The 20,181-nt window shown below is 41.8% G+C and overlaps 1 protein-coding gene across 1 annotated transcript in view; it reads right to left on the bottom strand.

The window, feature by feature from the left end:
• Positions 1–1,054: 1,054 nt before the first annotated feature.
• The window catches only part of LOC127096169 (FAD-linked sulfhydryl oxidase ERV1), a 42,831-nt gene continuing 23,704 nt past the window's right edge, over positions 1,055–20,181 (bottom strand). The window contains exon 2 of the mRNA XM_051034779.1: positions 1,055–1,475. Coding sequence (XP_050890736.1) covers positions 1,055–1,475 — 421 coding nt within the window. The remainder of the gene's footprint in view (positions 1,476–20,181) is intronic.

Below are 20,181 nucleotides of genomic sequence, written 5' to 3'. Positions count from 1 at the left end.
GCAGAGTTCACCGCCAAATGAACCAGACAAATCACTTTTGCAGATTGTTTTGAATACTTGAAGATGTTGCGGTTTGGTTGATGTTGGAGGATTATACGATGCTAGCAAACCTGCCAATGGCATCTTATCCATTGGTGTATCATGTAGGTGCTTTGACATATTGAGTTTTTGTGAGCCAAGCTCTGCTACGGATTCTGCTGTGGATTCTGACTTGTGGAGGTTTGCAATGCTATCTGTTTGGAACCCATTACCATGCTTGTATTATACGAATTGTTATGATGCATTGGTAATGGTCAAAAGTTGATGTGAATAGGCTTGGTGTTTGGTCATGCCTGGTATCCTGTTCTGCAGGATATTGACAACATGTTGCAACATGCTCACTTGGCTTAAGGTTGGTTATCCAGTTGGTTTTAGGGTGTTAGCATTGCCATGTCTTATGCAGGTATGACTCTTTGGCTTATTGTGTGGCATAATTGGCATTGTTCTGGCTTAAGTGGGATGCAATCACATGGCTTGCATTAACTGTTGACTGCTTTGTTGGGATGTTTGCATGAATCTTGCTATAGACTTTTGGTTTGTTTACTTGCAGGTAAGCATGGCTTGTGGATTTTGTGTATGCCTCTGGTTGTTAATCAACATGCAAAGTGGGCTAAGTTTCAAGACTGAGCTTACATATTTAACTTGGTGTAGTATTATGATGATGTGTTTGTGCAGTATGTTTTGTAGTACCACATGATGCAATTGTTCCTGGTCTGAGTATATGCTGGATGATGCATGGTTGAATGTTTCTTGGATGCCATTTGTATGCTAGGTGTTTGCGGCATGATGTGCACTTGACCTGTCCAGGTTTGATGGTTGCAGACATGTTTGCTTGTTCCTGCAGGGTGTTTGCAAGGCAATGTTAAATGTGTTGATGAGGATGGTAAGTGAAACTTGGTTGGTCCTCTTGCAGGCAAACTATTGGTTGCGCTGGTTGTTCTTTTGTATGCTGCAGGAATGTTTGGATTGATACTGTTCCATCACCATTTTGAGGGAAGCTAAAGGGTCGAACAGTTCATGAATTAATTCTTGAAGAATTCCGCCATGACCTTTTCATGCAGGAAATTGGTTTGCCGATGCTTCTATTGACAACATTATGCACATGACATAGCCACTGAGAAAATTCAGCATGTGACCCCGACTGTACAGGATTTGATCTAAGAACTTCTTTAAAGTGATTTGCACATTCACTGCAAGGGTACATTCGAGACAAGATCTGTACCAGTTCTTTTACATCTTTCTTCTGTTGTCTTGTAGGATTGTCTGGATACTGAGCAGCAAGAGTGTGAAGAAAAGTCCATGTAGCCCTTCCAAGGTCTTCTTTAGTCACAAGGGTAGAGGACTTACCCTTGACAACAGGATCACGTGGTTGTACAGAAGATGTAGTTTTCACAAATGGAGCTTTGATGGAGGCATTGACAGAGCCTATACCAGAGGTTCCTGATGACTGGATATGATGGCCTATGAAATTAGATACGTGATGTTGAACAAAATTTGCAACTTTCTCAAAGTTATGAAATAAACTCTGTACTGAATTCTCCGACATGTTAGTTACTGTTGCAGTTTGCTTCTGTGTGTGTGGGGTGCTGTTGTTTTGCAGGTTGTAGTTTGATGAACTCTAGCTGAATGATTATCATGAGAATCCATCGTTCTTCCCGTGATCTTAGAGTGAGAAGTTTGGTTAAAACCTTTGAATTGGGTCCTGCTGGCTCATGCTCACAGCAGGTTTATGCTTGGCCATTGACAACACTTATGGTTTTAGGTCATGGCATATTAGCAACACTTCATGGATTGACCTTAATGTTGGTTATGACTTTGGTCTGTGCAGGTTAGGCGTTGCAGCAGGTTGGTATAGCAGGGCAAATGCAGCATGATGGAAGTTAATTGGCAAAGCAAGATTCTAAAGGTTCAAGGTGTGACCATGTTGACATTAAAGTGAAGAAGCCAAGCACAAGTGTTTAAACCAAAGATAACATGGACATGGATAATGGAATCAGAGTTATGGCCAACCATTTAGTGATTAGGGATGACCAATGGCATAGGGTTGACTTTGGTCAAAGTTGACCAAAAAGTCAACTGTTGACCAAAGTCAACAATTGGTTAAAATTCAATTTTATTTGCATTTTTCTTGTAAATGGACAAATGATTGATGATTGTGGTGAAAATTAAGGCTTTTGGGTTTTGGGTGACTTTGGTCAATGTTGACCAAAAAGTCAACTGTTGACCAAAGTCAACAATTGGTCAAAACTGTCAAGACTTGTACCCTTTTTTTTTATGTAGAATCAAATGTGATGGTTTAGAATGATGTGAAATGAATTGAAATGGTTTGAAATTTGTTTTACAATTGGTTTATTTTATGACTTGAGTGCTTGACTTTGAAAAGAACATGACTTGACTGGTAGTATGTGTTAACAAGGCCATGAAATGATGGTATAAGATTAGGATTTGAAAGGGATATTCATGAATCAAGTGGCATGATTGGCAATTGGCTTGTGACACAAGAAGGTTGGTTGTTCGGATGACCAAGACCATATGTGCATTAACAATCACATGAACAACACCATGACTTTGGATCAAGACCAATCCTCATATAAAACCAAAGTAAGGTTAGGCCAAGCATGCTAAACAAAAATAAAAAACATAAAAAATTTAGGACCAAAATCGGGGTATGACAGTTGCCCCTATTTAAGCGTCTTCAACTAGAGAATATGAAGCAGGACGTTCTTCATATGATCATAGTGGGAGATGATTAAATACTAAGAAGACCCGGATTTTGATCCTGAATCCCTATGAAATAATCAACAATGCCTGTCAGAATCGGCAAAGAAGCAATCCCAAAAGAAGAATCCGTCTGGTACGGTGAAAATCGGCCTGAGTACCGAAACAGAAAGTTGACCTGGATACCAAAATAAATGGTAACACAGGAATACCCATGGCCTGAACGCCGCACGTTAGTCTGATCACTAAGCATCGAAATATGAGAGTATCAATGTTGGTCTGATCACCGGAAATCTGGTCTGAACACCACTTCGATCTGAAAATCGGAAAACTGACCTGAATGCCACAAGTACTTCGACTTGATCGTCGGAAACTTCTACGATCTGAAAATCGGAAACTGGCCTGAATGCCACTTCGGTCTGGATACCGGGAACTGGCCTGAATGCCACAAGTTGCATCGACCTGAATGTCAGAAACTTCTTCGATCTGAAAATCAGAAAAAACTGGCCTGAATGCCATAAGTACTTCGACCTGATTGTCGGAAACTTCTTCGATCTGAAAATCGGAAAAAACTAAAAACTGGCTTGAATGCCACTTCGGTCTGGATACCGGAAATTTATGCCTGAATGCCACAAGTTGCATCGACCTGAATGTCGGAAACTTCTTCGATCTGAAAATAGGAAAACTGGCCTGAACGCCATTTCGGTCTGGATACCGGAAACTGGCCTGAATGCCACAAGTTGCATCGACCTGAATGTCGGAAACTTCTTCGATCTGAAAATCGGAAACTGGCCTGAATGCCACTTCGGTCTGGATACCGGAAACTGGCCTGAATGCCACAAGTTGCATCGACCTGAATGTCGGAAACTTCTTCGATCTGAAAATCGGAAACTGGCCTGAATGCCACTTCGGTCTGGATACCGGAAACTTCATGCCTGAATGCCACAAGTTGCATCGACCTGAATGTCGGAAACTTCTTCGATCTGAAAATCGGAAAACTGGCCTGAACGCCACTTCGGTCTGGATACCGGAAACTGGCCTGAATGCCACAAGTTGCATCGACTTGAATGTCGGAAACTTCTTCGATCTGAAAATCGGAAACTGGCCTGAATGCCACTTCGGTCTGGATACCGGAAACTGGCTTGAATGCCCCAAGTTGCATCGACCTGAATGTCGGAAACTTCTTCGATCTGAAAATCGGAAACTGGCCTGAATGCCACTTCGGTCTGGATACCGGAAACTTCATGCCTGTCAGCATCGGCAGAAATAGGGAACAATAATAATTGAGGCGGCACGTGGGCCAACGACCCATGCTGGGGATAATAAGTCATGAACAACCTTCAGTCTGAGCACCGGAAACAAACTTCTGGCTTATCACTTGGGATACCGAGAATGTTTTATGCTTACATGCGTATGTTTGAATTTTGCGATGGCGTAATGTTCCATGAAAATGGAAATGCTACGCGATTTGGGAGGATGCAATGCAATATGATTCTACATGCAGGGATGCGAAATGCTGGGGAAAATGCCAAGCTGAAGCAAGGAATCCTGTTGGGGAAATGATCACAATCTTCTGGACCCTGGCACTACTGTTGGAGATGCACAGCATATTGAACTATGTGGGGAAATGACCGGCCACGCGGTGTTCTGGCAATGACGAGATACCGAGACTCTGACTAGGGAGAGAACGGCGCTGCAAACCTGTTGTTGGGGGAAGCGATAGTGGTTCTGGCAACCATAATCTACGAGAGATGACTCAGCAGGGGGGGAGCAAACACCGATACGGTACCGAGGTTATGCTTCCAGGAAAGAGATCATCAATCTGGGATTGAAATCCTCGATCTGGCATCGAACTCTGAGGAGCAGCTGCTTCTGCTGGGAAGATACAGTCTGGTACTGTCAACTCCGCTGGGGAGTGTATAGTCTGACACGCATGCTTAGGAAATGCCCCGAGGGTATCTGTTCTGAATAGATGATCCAAAGCACTTAAAATTCACATCAACTTTAAATGTTTATTAAGCATATACCTGTAAAGCCCTTATGTGTCATGATGCAATGTTTATCAAAAATTCGGACGTCATTTTTGCAAACAAAACAGTAAAATGAAAATGAAAATAGAGATATACTGAATAACATGATTTTATTGATTGAATGGCCTCTGAATAGGCATTTACATCAGGAAGCAATCCCTGGAAATAGGTAATCGCAAAACAAGAATTAATCTAATGGCAATGTGAAATGGATTTCTATTGGGTTCCAATTCTGCTATGACTTGCCCGTTTTCAAGATCTTCCAGATGATCAGCCTTCTGAAAAGGTGATTAGATTGTTTTCTTCCTTTTGAAAGTTTCCAGTCATTGACATGAGATGAGATTCAGAACTAACTCAGAACGCAGTCATTCGCTTAATCCCTAACTTTTGCCTGGATCGCCCTTTTCGGGTTTTCAATCCAACGGGATACCCCTTTTTGCCTAAGTTGCCTTTTCAGGTTTTCAACTTACCGGATGTACGATCTTTTCATTTTTAAATCCCTAATTTTTGCCTGAACCTTTTCATTTTCTTGGTTCGTCGGGATGCCCATTTTTGTCTGGACTGTTCTTTTTACCGTCCAGCGGGTCTATTTTATGCGAAGTATTTTTTAACTGCGTCTGAGTTTACCGAGGAAGTGAAGTCTTCACCATCCATCGTTGCAAGCATTAAGGCCCCACCATCGAAAACCTTGGTGACGATATACGGTCCCTCATAGTTAGGAGTCCACTTGCCCCTGTGATCCGTCTGAGGAGGAAGGATCCTTTTCAACACCAAATCTCCGACTTGGAAACATCGAGGGCGCACTTTCTGGTCAAAGGCTCTCTTCATCCGACTCTGATACAACTGCCCATGACAAATGGCTGCCATTCGCTTCTCTTCGATAAGACTCAACTCATTGAACCTTGTCTGAATCCATTCAGCTTCATCTAGCTTGACATCCAATAGGACTCTTAGAGAAGGAATCTCCACTTCAACAGGTAGGACTGCTTCCATACCATACACCAGGGAGTAAGGGGTCGCCCCGGTCGACGTACGTACTGAAGTTCGGTACCCATGCAAGGCGAAGGGTAGCATCTCGTGCCAATCTCTGTACGTGATGACCATCTTCTGCACAATCTTCTTTATGTTCTTATTTGCTGCCTCAACAGCACCGTTCATCTTAGGACGATAGTGGGAAGAATTGTGGTGCTGAATATTGAAGTTCTGGCACAACTCCTTCATCATTTTGTTATTGAGATTGGAACCATTATCAGTGATGATTCTTTCAGGAACCCCATAACGACAAATGATTTCTTTCTTAATGAATCGGGCAACCACATGTCTGGTGACATTCGCAAACGACGCTGCTTCGACCCACTTGGTGAAATAGTCGATGGCAACAAGGATGAAGCGATGCCCATTGGAAGCAGTCGGCTCAATCTTTCCAATCATGTCAATGCCCCACATAGCAAACGTCCACGGCGAAGACATCACATTCAGAGGATTCGGCGGTACATGCACCTTATCAGCATAAATCTGGCATTTATGACACTTCCGAGCATACTTGAAACAGTCTGATTCCATGGTCATCCAATAATAACCCGCCCTCAACAATTTCTTAGCCATTGCATGTCCGCCGGCATGAGTACCGAAGGAACCTTCATGAACTTCCTGCATTAACATGTCCGCCTCGTGTCTATCCACGCATCTGAGCAAAACCATGTCGAAGTTCCTCTTATACAGCACATCGTCTTTGTTCAAGAAGAAACTGCCTGCCAATCTTCTCAAAGTTTTTCTGTCATTGTTGGATGCCCCTGCAGGGTACTCTTGATTCTTCAAAAAGCACTTGATGTCGTGATACCAGGGCTTGTCATCAACTACTAGTTCAGCAGCAAACACATACGCGGCCCTATTAAGGCGCATAACATCGATCCTAGGAGCATGATTCCACCGAACCACCTTGATCATGGAGGATAGAGTAGCAAGAGCATCTGCCATCTGGTTCTCATCACGAGGTATATGATACAACTTTACTGTTGTGAAGAAAGTCAATAGTCTTCTCGTGTAATCTCTGTAGGGGACCAGAGTGGGCTGGAGAGTATTCCAATCACCATTCACTTGATTGATCACCAGAGCTGAATCTCCGAAGATGTCCAGAGTCTTGATTCTCAAATCAATGGCTTGCTCAATACCCAAGATACAGGCCTCGTACTCAGCTTCATTATTGGTGCACTCGAAAGTCAGACGAGCGGTGAAAGGCATGTGGGCACCTTTCGGAGTAGTAATGACAGCGCCAATTCCACTTCCTTTGGCGTTGACGGCCCCATCAAATAACAAAGTCCACTTTTCGTCTGGATCAGGTCCATCCCTGTAAGACCCCAATTTTGTCCCCAAGATCCCTCATGGCCCATATCATATCATATCATGGCCTCAAGGATCATTGCATGCCCTAGTTTCCCTCCTAGTGGGTGGGTACCTTGTGAGTGTGGTTCTTGATCACCAAGCATGTTTTGCATTTGTATATCATTGCTTTTCATATTGTTTTCTAACCAAAAGTACAAAAATATTGTCATCTAACCATGTTACTTGCAGATGAAGCAAACTAGGTCAATCAGTCAAAGTCAGTCATTGAGATAGATGGTGGCCATTCCTGAAGAATTTGGGCACCATGATCATTCATCAAGAGTTCATATGAGTTGTGACATCATTTTGGATCAAGACATCAAGTGTTAGGGGCTTGGAATTCATCAGAACATAGTTCAGTCAAGCAAAACCCTAGCAAAGTCAACTGAAGTCAACCTTGGTCAACTGTGCATTTAATCAGTGGTTTGATGATGAGAATTGGTCTGAGAGGTCTCATTCATGTCCATATAAGCCTCATATAACATGTCAAGCATCCACAGTGAAGAATATAAAGTCAGACAAGAAATTTCCAAAAATAGAAAGTTGACCTGTAATTGGAATTTGCCAAAAATGGAAACTTCTTCTCCTCAAAATTACATCATCATACAAGCTTCAAATGAACTTTTGCCCAACATGAAAGTTGAAGATCTTGTTCTCCCATTTTCAAAAAGTCCAAGAACACTCATTTCTCATTTATGGTTGGCAAGTTATGATCAAATCATTCTCAAAAATATTTGAACTTCAAAAGGCCATAACTTCCAAACCATTTGGCCAAATTGGGTGGGGTTTTTTGCTACAAGTCATATTTGATGTGCTCTACCCAAATCTTTCATCACATTTTACCAAAACTCAACCAAGCAAAATGGCATTTTTAAAGTGGTTTGAATTAAATTAAGTGAGGTGAAAAAATGGACTTTCAAAATAACCAATTCCAACACATTCTACCACTTGCCAAAGTTCAGAAATCATGTTTGGAGATTGTCTAAAGGCCCAATTCGCAGCTGTAAGCCATGCCCATGCAGTTTTGAGTGAAATCCACAAATTAACCAAAAACACTTCATTTCAAGCTAACCTTAATTACCACTCAAATTAACCAAAACTTAGCTTCATTAATCACAGTATATATGCTCAATTTTCTGCTGAAAAGCCCTAGCAGCCACAACATTCTAAACAGATCAAAAACTCTCTTGCTCTCAAAACATTCAATTTCTTCATTTGAAACTTTTGCTGAAAATTCTCAAAGAACACGAGCCTTGGTTGTTTGTTCCACAATTTCACCAACATTTGGAAGCTGTAGCAAGCATCAAACCTCAGCTGTAAAGCCTTTCTACCACTGTTACATCAAAGCATTTCCATGGCAAATTTGGTTTTGAGCTAGAATCAACATTGCTGAGCTAAAATTCTTCGACCATTCATCAATACAAACAACATAGTGCATCTGTTTCTACACATCACAGCCAAACAGCATCTGAATCATCACTGTGCTCCAATTTTGGTAAGGTTTCGAATCTCTCTATTTCCAAAATCATGCCATGCTTTGAATAGATCTCTTCATGCTGGTTTCAATGAACTTTAAATCGTGACATTTGGTTGTGTATTTTGAAAGTTATGTTGACATGAAGTTTCACATGTGAATATGTTTTCGCTTGGTTCATCCATGTTAGCATGAGTTAGCAAAAATTAGTGTTGGATTATTGATTAGCATGTTGAGATGATTTGAATGTGGTGCTTGTTTTCCATTTCTGGACAAAAATGTTCATCACGATTTTGATGATGATGAACAGTAACAGTAAACCCTAATTTCCAAAAGTCCAGATCGTGTTTTGGCTGTAGCATTTTGTTTTGCATGAATTTCCTACTGTTCCATCGCCATGAGCCTGTAATCACGTGACACGCTTCTTTTTGATACGCAGCGTTTCATTAACATGAACGCTTTATTACAACTTTGCCACCGGCCATTTATTTAATCAATTAAATCATTTTGTTTTGCAATATTTATTTCATTTGCATGGCCAATCTTAGAAAAATCATAGCACACTCATTTTTGATCCAAATTTCATGGTTTTTTTTGCAAAATGTTCATCTTGATCTCTAGTTTTTTATCATGAGTTTTCCAGATTTTTTGCATGAATGGATTTTAAAATGTGCTAGGGTTTGTCATATGTGTCCATTTTATGTATGTCTTGCCAAATCAATTGTGAAATGATGATACATTATCCAATGCTTCCCAAATTTTTTGTGCTTAAACTAGACACATTCATGGTGATTTTGGTGTAGAGTTTGTGAATTTATCATTGCTGGTTGTGGAGTTATGATTTTTTGAATTAGGGTGTGACAATTTGTGTCACACCATTGATGTCCAACTTCATGATTTTATTTGCCATGCTTCTTGAACTCAAATTGGTTTGAATCTTTGCATGAACATACTTGTGGATGTCTAGTTTACATGTGAATTTTTCTGGAATTATTGATGGCATTTCCTTTTTGTTTGGGATTTTCTCCCCTGTTTGGTCATATGTTGACTTTTTGTGACACATGTTCTCATATGTTTTGTGAAATTCTCATACTCAATTGGATGGACTTGAAATTTGACATGTGATTTGTAGACATATTAAGCTTTGTCATGGTTTTGATCCCATTCATTTCTCATATGTTGTCACTGTTTTATGATTTATTGAAGTTGGTGCATGTTTGGTTGACTTCTTTGAGCATGCTTGAACTTGCTTTGACTTTATGATTTTCATTGACCTACTTCCCTTTATCCAAATGAGCTGAAATTTGGTATGCTTATCATGTTATGGATGATGTTTGATCTTGAATTATTTGAGAATTTATTGAGATGTTTGAGATTGGTTTTGAGCTAAATCATTCTGTTGACTCTTTTGAGCTTCTATATGCCATGCTTTGACCTAATTTGCTTATGAAATGATGATGATGATTGATATGAACATGAAACCAATTGAGTTTGTTTCTTGATTGTTTGAACTTGATTTTGGACACTTGTCACTTGCTGTTTTGACTTTCTTATCTCTTTTTGACCCTAGGCTTGTCCTAGTGGTCATGTTGCTCATGTTTAAGTTTGTTGTTTCAGGTTAAGCAACAAATACCCAAAGAGATCAATACAAATTGATTGAGCTTGATTGATTATCATGACTAACTTGTTTGTTTTGTAGGTTGCTTGGATCACATGCTTTGAGCTTTGTGCATTGCACATTTAACTGATTGTGTTGACTGTTGATCCCTATCTTATTTTGGTTTGACTTTGAGTTGTGTACTGATTCTGTTTGACTGGTTTCAGGTACCATTAGTTGCTTAGTTCTTTAAGAACTTGCTTTGCTTTGCTTTAATAGAAATTTGCATTGAGGTATAACTTCTTATCTTCATGTAGTCTGGAAGACCTGGCCTGTTACTTGGCCAGGCAACTGTCTGAAGTCCCCCTTAAGAGGCAATGCTTGTGTGTGTTTACATTTGTCCCAAGCAGGAAAAGTCCTTTAAATAAGGCAATTGGTAGAATCCAAGAGATATGCAACCTATCTCCTACTATTCTGTGAGTCACTCACATTGCTCACACTACTTGTGTTTGATGCATAGTGAGTAAATACCCAAGATCTATCGAGTCAATAATCTGTGGAGAGAGTTCCTACTTTCTGAACTCCCACACCTTCTGATATTCAATGCTCTCCCTGACCAGGGATAAGAGAAATGAGGCACACCCCTCATATCTTTTCATCTGCTTCACCTTAGCCCCTCAATGGCAAGGTTAAGAGCACCATTAACCCTATTCCAGTTGGCTTCAATGCCTAACCCTTTTGTATGAGCCTGATTGTTTGGTTATAGTGTGTGCTGAATGACTTCAATTGTTTGATTGCTCACTTCATATACACATGTTTGCTTGCATGCTTTGTGCATTTATCATCATCAATTACTCATTAGTGCATGATCATTTCATTTGTCTCTGTGACATATCTTTGTTGATTGCCCATTGAGGACAACTGTAAGACCATCCTTTGGCCATTGTTCCTATGATATGGAAGTGAGTATAAGACCATCTCATTGGCCACTCATCTTCTCTTTTCTTGATGCATTTGCATTTGTTGTATGTGAGGATGCGATTGTAAGTCCCTGCAAGTTGGCATTTGCTTTCCTATGATCATATGTTGGATATTGGTATAAGCCCAGACAAATTGGCATCCGGTATCCAAGTTTCGTTCTGTTTAGGGAGATTGGAATAAGTCCAGCTATTGGCTTCCGACATCCTTGTTTCTTTGTTTAGGAGATTGGTGTAAATCCATCTATTGGTATCCGGTATCCGCTTTTGTTTGTGAGATTTGAGTAAGACCATTGAGTGGCATCCGGTATCACTTGTTTGCTTATTTTGTTGTTGCTCATTGCCTATTCTAAAGGACACACTTGAGTCATCTTCAATATGATTTCAAGAGGTGAACATTCTAGGAAGTTTTACAATCCATTTTCATCCATTCATCCCCATTATGTCCTAAACCTTTTCACACATTACTTTCAAACTTGAGATAGATATTGTGCAAACATCTTCATGTTTTCAAATTAAAAACCTGGACCCCAAGTCCTTGACTTTTTCAAACTCCATTTCATAATACTTCTTTGAATCAATCTTAATCATACTTTGACCCTGCTTTCATGAACACTCATAATCAATTAACTTCACCCATTCAATTGTTTTGGCTTTGTCCATTCCTGCTAAGTTTTCATGCATTAGCCATAGGTTTCAATTATCATTGTGGTTGATGTAAACCTCACCCTATCCTTAGTGAGTCGACTATAAGACTTCCGTACTGAAAACAGGGTTAACCCCTCTAGTACGTCGAAGCTATCCTCGCATGGTGGATGTTGGTCTTGGTCGAGTTTTCTCCCATTGATAATGAAAAGCCTCAAGTGCTATTGTTTAAAATTGAACTCACAAACCTTTTGGAAATCTTTTAGCCGAACTACGGCGTTTTGATCCTTACCTTTGATGGAAGGTACGTAGGCAACGGGTTCATCCGTTCGAACACAAAAACAATAAAAATTGTATATTCTTTTCTCATCATCCCAATCATGTTTGCACAATAAATATTTCATAACAAATAACAATTTTATACAACAAGTGTGAAAAGGGCTCCCTAGGAGTACCTAGGACGCGATGGGTGCCTAACACCTTCCCATTGCGTAATTTACCCCTTACCCAAACTCTCTGATCTTTTCATTAGTTTTCTACGCGTAAAACTTCTTAGGCTTTTGTTCGCTTTTTAGCCAGTCCTTTGGATAAATAAAAGTGCGGTGGCGACTCGAATTCATTGTATGCTTTGCTTATGGTTTAATCGATAAATCATATAGCGACGAATACACCGCTACAGAAAAGTGGCGACTCCACTGGGGAATTTATCTATCCCTGGTTGTATTGCCTACTTTTCACCCTTGTGTGCTATATTGTTATTTGTTATATGACATATTTTTGTACCATTTGGGATAACTGTATTGATTGTAATGCTTGAATTGCTTGATATACAATTGTTGTGTGCTTTGGTGATCTGTGAGATGAGTTCTTTACCCGAACTCGAGTGCACTCTAGGATAGGAGAATGGCATAGTCTTGTTGACTGGTGTGGAGTATTCCTTAGCCAGTTGACTTGCGAGTCCATTCACTTGGTGGAGGTCATGTTGATTTAATAATGTCACACAAGTTATTTGTGGTTAGGCATTATTCTTTCAATCATGTTCCGCAGAAGCCAAGGACCTTAGTTTACCAAACCCATCTTGGCCTATTTTTAGGAACGTAGTGCGGAGGTCGTTCAGATGTAAGTTCTGACACGATTGTTACGCGATACTACACTCATAAGAGTTTCTCTTGAGAATATTCTTGGAATACGAGTATTCGTTCCTCCGATAATATTCGAAAGATGGAACGATGATTATGGGAACCTCTGGTAGAACATGTCTGGCAGGTTTAAACCCTAGTACACTCCCTTTGGGTGGTTCTTAACCGAAACTCCATGCTCGTGACTCTCAGCAAACCCGTGATTCGTGGTTGAGTCGTTCAGACAACCTTAATATCAATGGAACCTGGGTGTTGATCGGGTATAAAACCTAAATCCCCCAAAAAGGATGGTTGATATTAAGGATGTCCGAGCCGGTTCATGTACCGTTAATATCAATGGAACTTGGGTGTCGATAAGGTGAAAACCTAAATCCACCAAAATGGATGATTGATATTAGGGATACAATGAGCTTTCCCATGACCTTTGTTTGGTGTGACTTGCTTGATCCTTGAGTGTGATTGTTGCATTCATGCATTCACGCATTCATCCGCACTTCATGTCATCAGAAAAGAGAAAATTTTCAAGGAACTTAAAAGGGTTTATTTGCAAAATTTTCAGACATGGAAAGACCAAAAAGGCATACAAAGAAGTACAGCTTTAAACAGCCCGATGTAAAAGAGTTAAGGAATCTGACATCTTATGTATTAGATCCCTTGGGTTTCAAAGCTTGCTATGGGAAGCTCCTACCTCTGCTGACTACTCAGGTTGACGAAGGGCTGATGAGTACTCTAGCCCAATTTTATGATCCGCTGTATCATTGCTTCTCATTTCCGGACTTCTAGTTGCTGCCAACCTTGGAGGAGTATTCTCACCTCATTGGGATTCCGATTCTGGATCAAGTGCCGTTCAGTGGCCTAGAGAGTATTCCGACTGCTCGAGAGATTGCCAGTTTGTTGCACATAGAAAAAGATTTGATTAGGGCTAATCTGACTACCAAAGGCGGAATTCAGGGTTTTCCTTCCGAGTTCCTCATTGCTCAAGCTACCTTTTATGGGAAGGCCATGAGTGAGGATGCCTTTGAGGCCTTGTTTGTGCTGCTTATCTATGGATTGGTGTTGTTTCCCAACATCGACAAGTTCGTGGACATGAACGCTATTAGGATCTTCTCAGTTCTTAATCCCGTTCCGACTTTGTTGGGCGATGCCTATGTCTCTTTGCATCTGAGGAACGCAAAGGGTGGAGGAGTTATTGTCTGCTGTCTACCTCTGTTGTACAAGTGGTTTATTTCGCACTTGCCGCAGACAGTTGCTTTCAAGGAGAACAAGGGATGTCTACGGTGGTCTCAGAGACTCATGTCTCTCACCAATGATGATATCACTTGGTATGATCGTGTGTATGATACCGTCCAGATCATTGATTATTGTGGTGAATTCCCTAATGTGCCTCTTCTTGGCACATGTGGTGGGATCAACTACAATCCTATTCTCGCACGACGTCAGCTTGGGTTCCCCCTGAAGGATAAACCTAATAACATTCTGTTAGAAGGTGTGTTCTTTCAGGAGGGTAAAGATCCCCAAGGCCTGAAAGCCAGATTTGTCCGTGCTTGGCGCAGTATTCACAAGAAGAGTAGGAACGAGTTGGGTCCAAAGAACTGCATTGCTTTGGAGCCATACACCTCTTGGGTCAGACAGAGGGCTGCCGTGTACTTGATGCCGTACGACCATCCGAGACCTACACCGTTGGATGTGGCTGGGCCTTCAACCCTCCCTACCCAACGTGTAGAGGAGTTGAGAGAAGAAGACCTTTCACGTGCTTGGATCCGTGAAAGAGAAGAATTGCTTCAGCAGCTCAAGGAGAAGGATGCTATGATTGAGTTCCTCGAGCATCGAGTGATCGACGATCCGAACGACACTTGGACCTCTCTGCTTCCTCAGTCTTCCAAATTCTGGAAGAGGAGGTATGATCGACTTGCAAAGGAGAAAGCAGACATGGAAGCGGCCTATGAGAGAGAGATCAAGAAGCTGTGTACTTCTCGTCTTCCAGCATCCCGAGCTTCTAGGGATCCATAGGATGTTATTTCCCTTTTCTCTTTGTAATAATAAAAAATGATGTACTTCTTTGTCTCAATATATTGAATGAAATATTTTCCATGAGAAATTAAAATGCTTTAACTATTCAAAATATTGCAAATAATACCCTAAGGGTTCCTTGAAAATAAACAAAGCATATGCACAAGCATTTCATGCATCATTTTTGCATAAGCAGGTACCCTTTGTTTCTGGTCTTCTTGTCCTAACCTTGCGTTCTTCATTTATTTTGAAGACAAGCTGACTCACCGGTATTATACGCGAGTCAATTCTGCAAGAGTCATGGAGCAACTGGAACAAGAGAACCGAGAATTGAAGGAAGAGGTCGCCAGACTTGGCGCTTTGATGGAGCAACTCCTCGCTGCTCAAAATCAACCTACTCCGCCGCCCGCAACGCCTGCTCAGAGGATAGTCATCTCAGAAGTCTCCACTTCGACTGTGCCAGTCAGCGCTCATGCGCCCAATGCTATGCCGCCCGGGTTCCCTTGGGGGATGCCTCCAGGTTTTATGCCTGATCTGCCAGCACCAACATTTGCTCACATGCCGGCATCTAGCCCGGTCCCTGTTCCCGCTCCTCCTGTCGTGCATACCATGCCAAGGGTAGACGACACCATCTATCACTCCGAGCCGTCTGAGGGCTCCGATGTTCATGAAAAGATGGATGCCATGAACGACCAATTCCTTGAGCTGAGAAAGGAATTGAGGACTCTTCGAGGCAAAGATTTATTCGGCAAGTCTGCTGCCGAGTTATGCCTTGTTCCCGGTGTGAAGATACCGATCAAGTTCAAAGTGCCTGACTTTGAAAAGTACAAAGGGAACACCTGTCCACTCGCTCACCTGGTCATGTACGCCAGGAAGATGTCTACCCAGACGGATAATGATCAACTTCTGATTCATTATTTCCAAGATAGCTTGTCCGGTGCAGCGCTCAGATGGTACATGAGCTTGGACAGTGCCAACATCAGATCCTTCAATGACCTTGGCGAAGCTTTCGTCAAGCAATATAAGTACAATGTCGATATGGCGCCTGACCGAGATCAACTCAGGTCCATGTCGCAGAAGGACAAGGAAACGTTCAAAGAGTACGCCCAGAGGTGGCGAGAGCTGGCAGCTCAGATCACTCCACCGCTTGAGGAGAAGGAAATGACCAAGATCTTTCTGAAGACTCTTGGCTCATTCTATTATGAGAGGATGGTAGCAAGCGCTCCCTCTGATTTCACCGAGATGGTGAACATGGGGATGCGTCTCGAAGAAGGTGTCCGTGAAGGACGATTGGCAAAGGATGATGGTTCTTCTTCTAAACGATATGGAGCGTTTAAGAGGAAAGAAGGGGAAACACATGCTGTGCAATCCCAGCCCAAGCATAGAAGACCCTCTGTTCAGAGGAAGCCTACACGTCGTGCCGGTCATCAGCACCAGGTGGCTCATATAGCACCTGTCTTCAAAGACAATGCTCAGCAACATCAGCAATATCAACATCAACAGTATCAGCATCAGCAACAATATCAACAACCTCAGTACCAACAACAACAGTCTCGTCCACAGCAACAGGCTTACCAGCCTCGTGGTAGCACAAGTAATCAAGCGAATGTGAGTTATGATAGGAAGAAGATCAGTTTTGATCCGATTCCCATGTCTTACGCAGAGTTATATCCCTCTCTAATAGAGCGGAAGCTGATTACTCCAAGAGATCCTCCGGCTATACCGGTCAACCCTCAGTGGTGGTATAAGCCTGACTTGCACTGTATCTATCATTCTGGCGCTCCAGGCCACGATATAGAGAATTGTTTTCAGCTGAAGACCAAGGTTCAGGACCTTGTGAGATGTGGTATTCTGAGTTTTGAAGATTCAGGTCCAAATGTCACCAAGAACCCATTGCCTTCGCATGGGAAATCAGTCAATATGATTCAGGAATGCCTTGGGAAGTACAAGGTCAAATATGTGAGCCACATCAGGCAGTCGTTGGTTGAATTACACCGTTTGCTGTGTCAGTACAGCTACTTGGAGCATAACCACGACAAGTGCCGCGTCTGTTCGGTTAACCGCTTGGGTTGCGACCAAGTACGCAGAGAGCTTCAAAAGCTGTTGGATGAGGGTACCATTGAGATTCTGCAGAATCGCAATGTTGATAAAGCTGAGCCTGAAGTAAACGTCATATCACCGGTGTTCAAGCTGCCTGAGCCCGTTGTTATTCGTTACAATAGCAACAAGCCGAAGGCTTCCCCTTCCTTGATCATTAAACCTGCCGGCCCTGTGCCTTATTCATCTGATAAAGCTGTACCATTCCGATATAACCCTGTTGCTGTCCAAGATGGGGTAGAAGTGCCTTTACCTTCCACTTCCATAACCACTACCGCTGATGTAAGTGGGTTGACCAGAAGTGGTCGTGTATTTTCTGCGCCTCCTAAGGCTGTTGCTTCTGATACTGTTGAGCGTCCTGTGGGGACCGCTGTTAATATTCAGAATCCGGCACTTGATGTTGCCAAACCATCCTCCTCCGTACAAAAGACTCCTGTTTCTTCAGTTGGCCCGAGTGGCATTGTAGATGAAGAATCTGATGAGATGCTGAAGCTCATCAGAAAGAGTGAGTACAACATTGTAGACCAGCTTCTACAAACGCCATCCAAGATTTCCATTCTTTCTTTGCTGCTGAATTCAGAACCCCATAGGGAGGCTCTGCAGAAAGTCTTGGATCTGGCGTATGTAGATCACGACGTCACCCTTGAGCAGTTTGATAGTATCGTTGCAAACATTACCGCTTGCAACACTTTGAGCTTTTGTGACGCTGATCTCCCTAAGGAGGGAAGAGACCACAACATGGCTTTACATATCTCCATGAATTGCAAATCTGATGCAATGTCCAATGTGTTGGTGGACACTGGATCTTCTCTAAATGTATTGCCAAAATCCACACTCTCTCGATTGTCGTATCAAGGTCCTCCTATGAGGCAGAGTGGGGTTGTTGTGAAAGCATTCGATGGGTCGCGCAAGACCGTGATTGGGGAAGTTGATCTCCCAATCAAGATAGGACCAAGTGATTTCCAGGTTACTTTCCAAGTAATGGATATCCACCCATCTTATAGCTGTCTCTTAGGCAGACCATGGATTCACGAGGCTGGCGCCGTGACATCCACCCTACACCAGAAGTTGAAGTTTGTGAAAAACAAGAAATTGGTTGTAGTAGGGGGAGAAAAGGCTCTCCTGGTTAGCCATCTGTCTTCTTTCTCGTACATTAACGCAGAGGATGAAGTTGGAACTCAGTTCCAAGCTTTATCTATTGATGAACCAATCGAGAAGAAGCCTCCTTCATTCGCTTCCTACCGTGCTGCTAAGCTGGCCATTGAATGTGGTGCAGTCGTTGGTTTAGGGAAGGTGCTTGAACTTGAAGACAATAGATCCCGGGCTGGCATTGGCTACTGTTCTGGGGTATGTAATGAGCAAGGTTTGTTCACGAGTGGAGGATTCATCCATAATGATCAACCCGAAGAGGAAGCTGCTGCTATCTTGGAAGAGGATGCAGAGGATGTGAACAATTTCGTTATTCCTGGTGGTGTCTGCCACAATTGGGTCGCTGTAGATGTTCCTACGGTCATTCATAAGTCAGCGTGATTTGTTCACTTTGTGCAAAACCCTTCTCCTATGCCAAAAGGAGAGGTGATGACATTGTTGGCAGCATTTAAATACAATGATGTTTCATTCAATTAATGCATTGTTTAACATTTGTTTTTCCTTTGTTTTCACTTTTTGCTTTTGCATGAAATCAGTGATCACAAAAAACCCTGAAAAACAAGAACAGCTTTTTCATCTGCATAAATGATTTGCTTGTTTAAATTCAAAAGCTTTTCATTATCCAGAATCATTATGCAGGGATTTCTAAACCCATTGAACATAATGATCCAACGCCATCTCCCAATCTTGAATTCTTTGTATTCGAAGCAGAGGAAGATGATGTTGAAGGGGATTCCTGATGAGATTACCCGCCTTCTTGAGCACTAGAGAAGCTCATTCAGCTGTATCATGAGAATCAGCAAAACAGTCAAACTGGGGCATTACAAATGTAATGTAAAAAAAGAAAAAAAGAAAAAAAAAGAAGAAGAAAAAAGAGAGAGGGTGAAAAAGATGAAAAAATTAAAAATCAGCAAATTTTTTTTCAAGATTTCTTCAAAAGAAAAAGAAAAATTATATCCTCAAGTCCCTAGTTGACTGATGCTGGATGGATGCAGAGTCGTTATGACCAATTGAATTTGATTGAAGAGAAACGGTTAACTGCCATGTGTCATGGTCAGTTATATCAGCAGAGAATGAAGAAAGCATTCGATAAGAAGGTCAAGCCTCGTGTGTTCCGAGAAGGTGACCTCGTGCTCAAGAAAGTCTTGTCTTTCGCGCCCGATTCCAGGGGCAAGTGGACTCCAAACTACGAGGGTCCATATGTTGTTAAGAGAGCCTTTTCAGGCGGAGCTTTGATGCTTACAACAATGGATGGGGAGGATTTCACTCGTCCTGTGAATTCAGATGCAGTCAAGAGATACTTTGCCTAGAAAAAAAAGTATATGCAAATGAAAAACAGAATAGCTCGCTAAGTTGAAAACCCGAAAGGGCGGCTTAGGCAAAAATGAGCGTCTCGGTGGAGAACCCGCAAGGGTAACTCAGGCAAAAATTAGAGACTTGAAAAAAAAGAATATTTGCATCCCGCTAGATTGAGTACCTCACCCTGGGGCAATCTAGGCAAAAATTAGGGATTTGGCAAGTGACTGCATCCTGACAAGACTTTCTGTTCACCAGTCGTCATTTCGTCAGAAGATTCTCGATTCGTCGTCAACTGAAGCTTCGAATACATCGAGATTCAAATTGGTAGAGAAAGGATCATTATGTTCAATGTAGCCCTCTTCCAATATATATCACTGATTTCAAATTTATACAGATCTATGGAGTCTTGCCATTTGCAGGCTACCATTCCATCAAATCAATTTGAGCTTTTTATCCAATTATTTGCACTCTTATTTGTTTCAATTCAACAAATGTTTTGCATGTTTTAATTGATAAAATATCATTGTTTTTAAACAAATCAAATTTTTCAAAATATTGTTTTAAACGAAGTGAACATTCACAATATTGAAAGGATACTCAAGAATATCTCAGTGCTCTCCCGAGG

Source organism: Lathyrus oleraceus, chromosome 6, assembly GCF_024323335.1.
Source record: "Lathyrus oleraceus cultivar Zhongwan6 chromosome 6, CAAS_Psat_ZW6_1.0, whole genome shotgun sequence".
Classification (NCBI taxonomy): Eukaryota; Viridiplantae; Streptophyta; class Magnoliopsida; order Fabales; family Fabaceae; genus Lathyrus; species Lathyrus oleraceus.
Note: the sequence above shows the minus strand (reverse complement) of the source record. Positions and strands in the feature narration are given on the sequence as shown.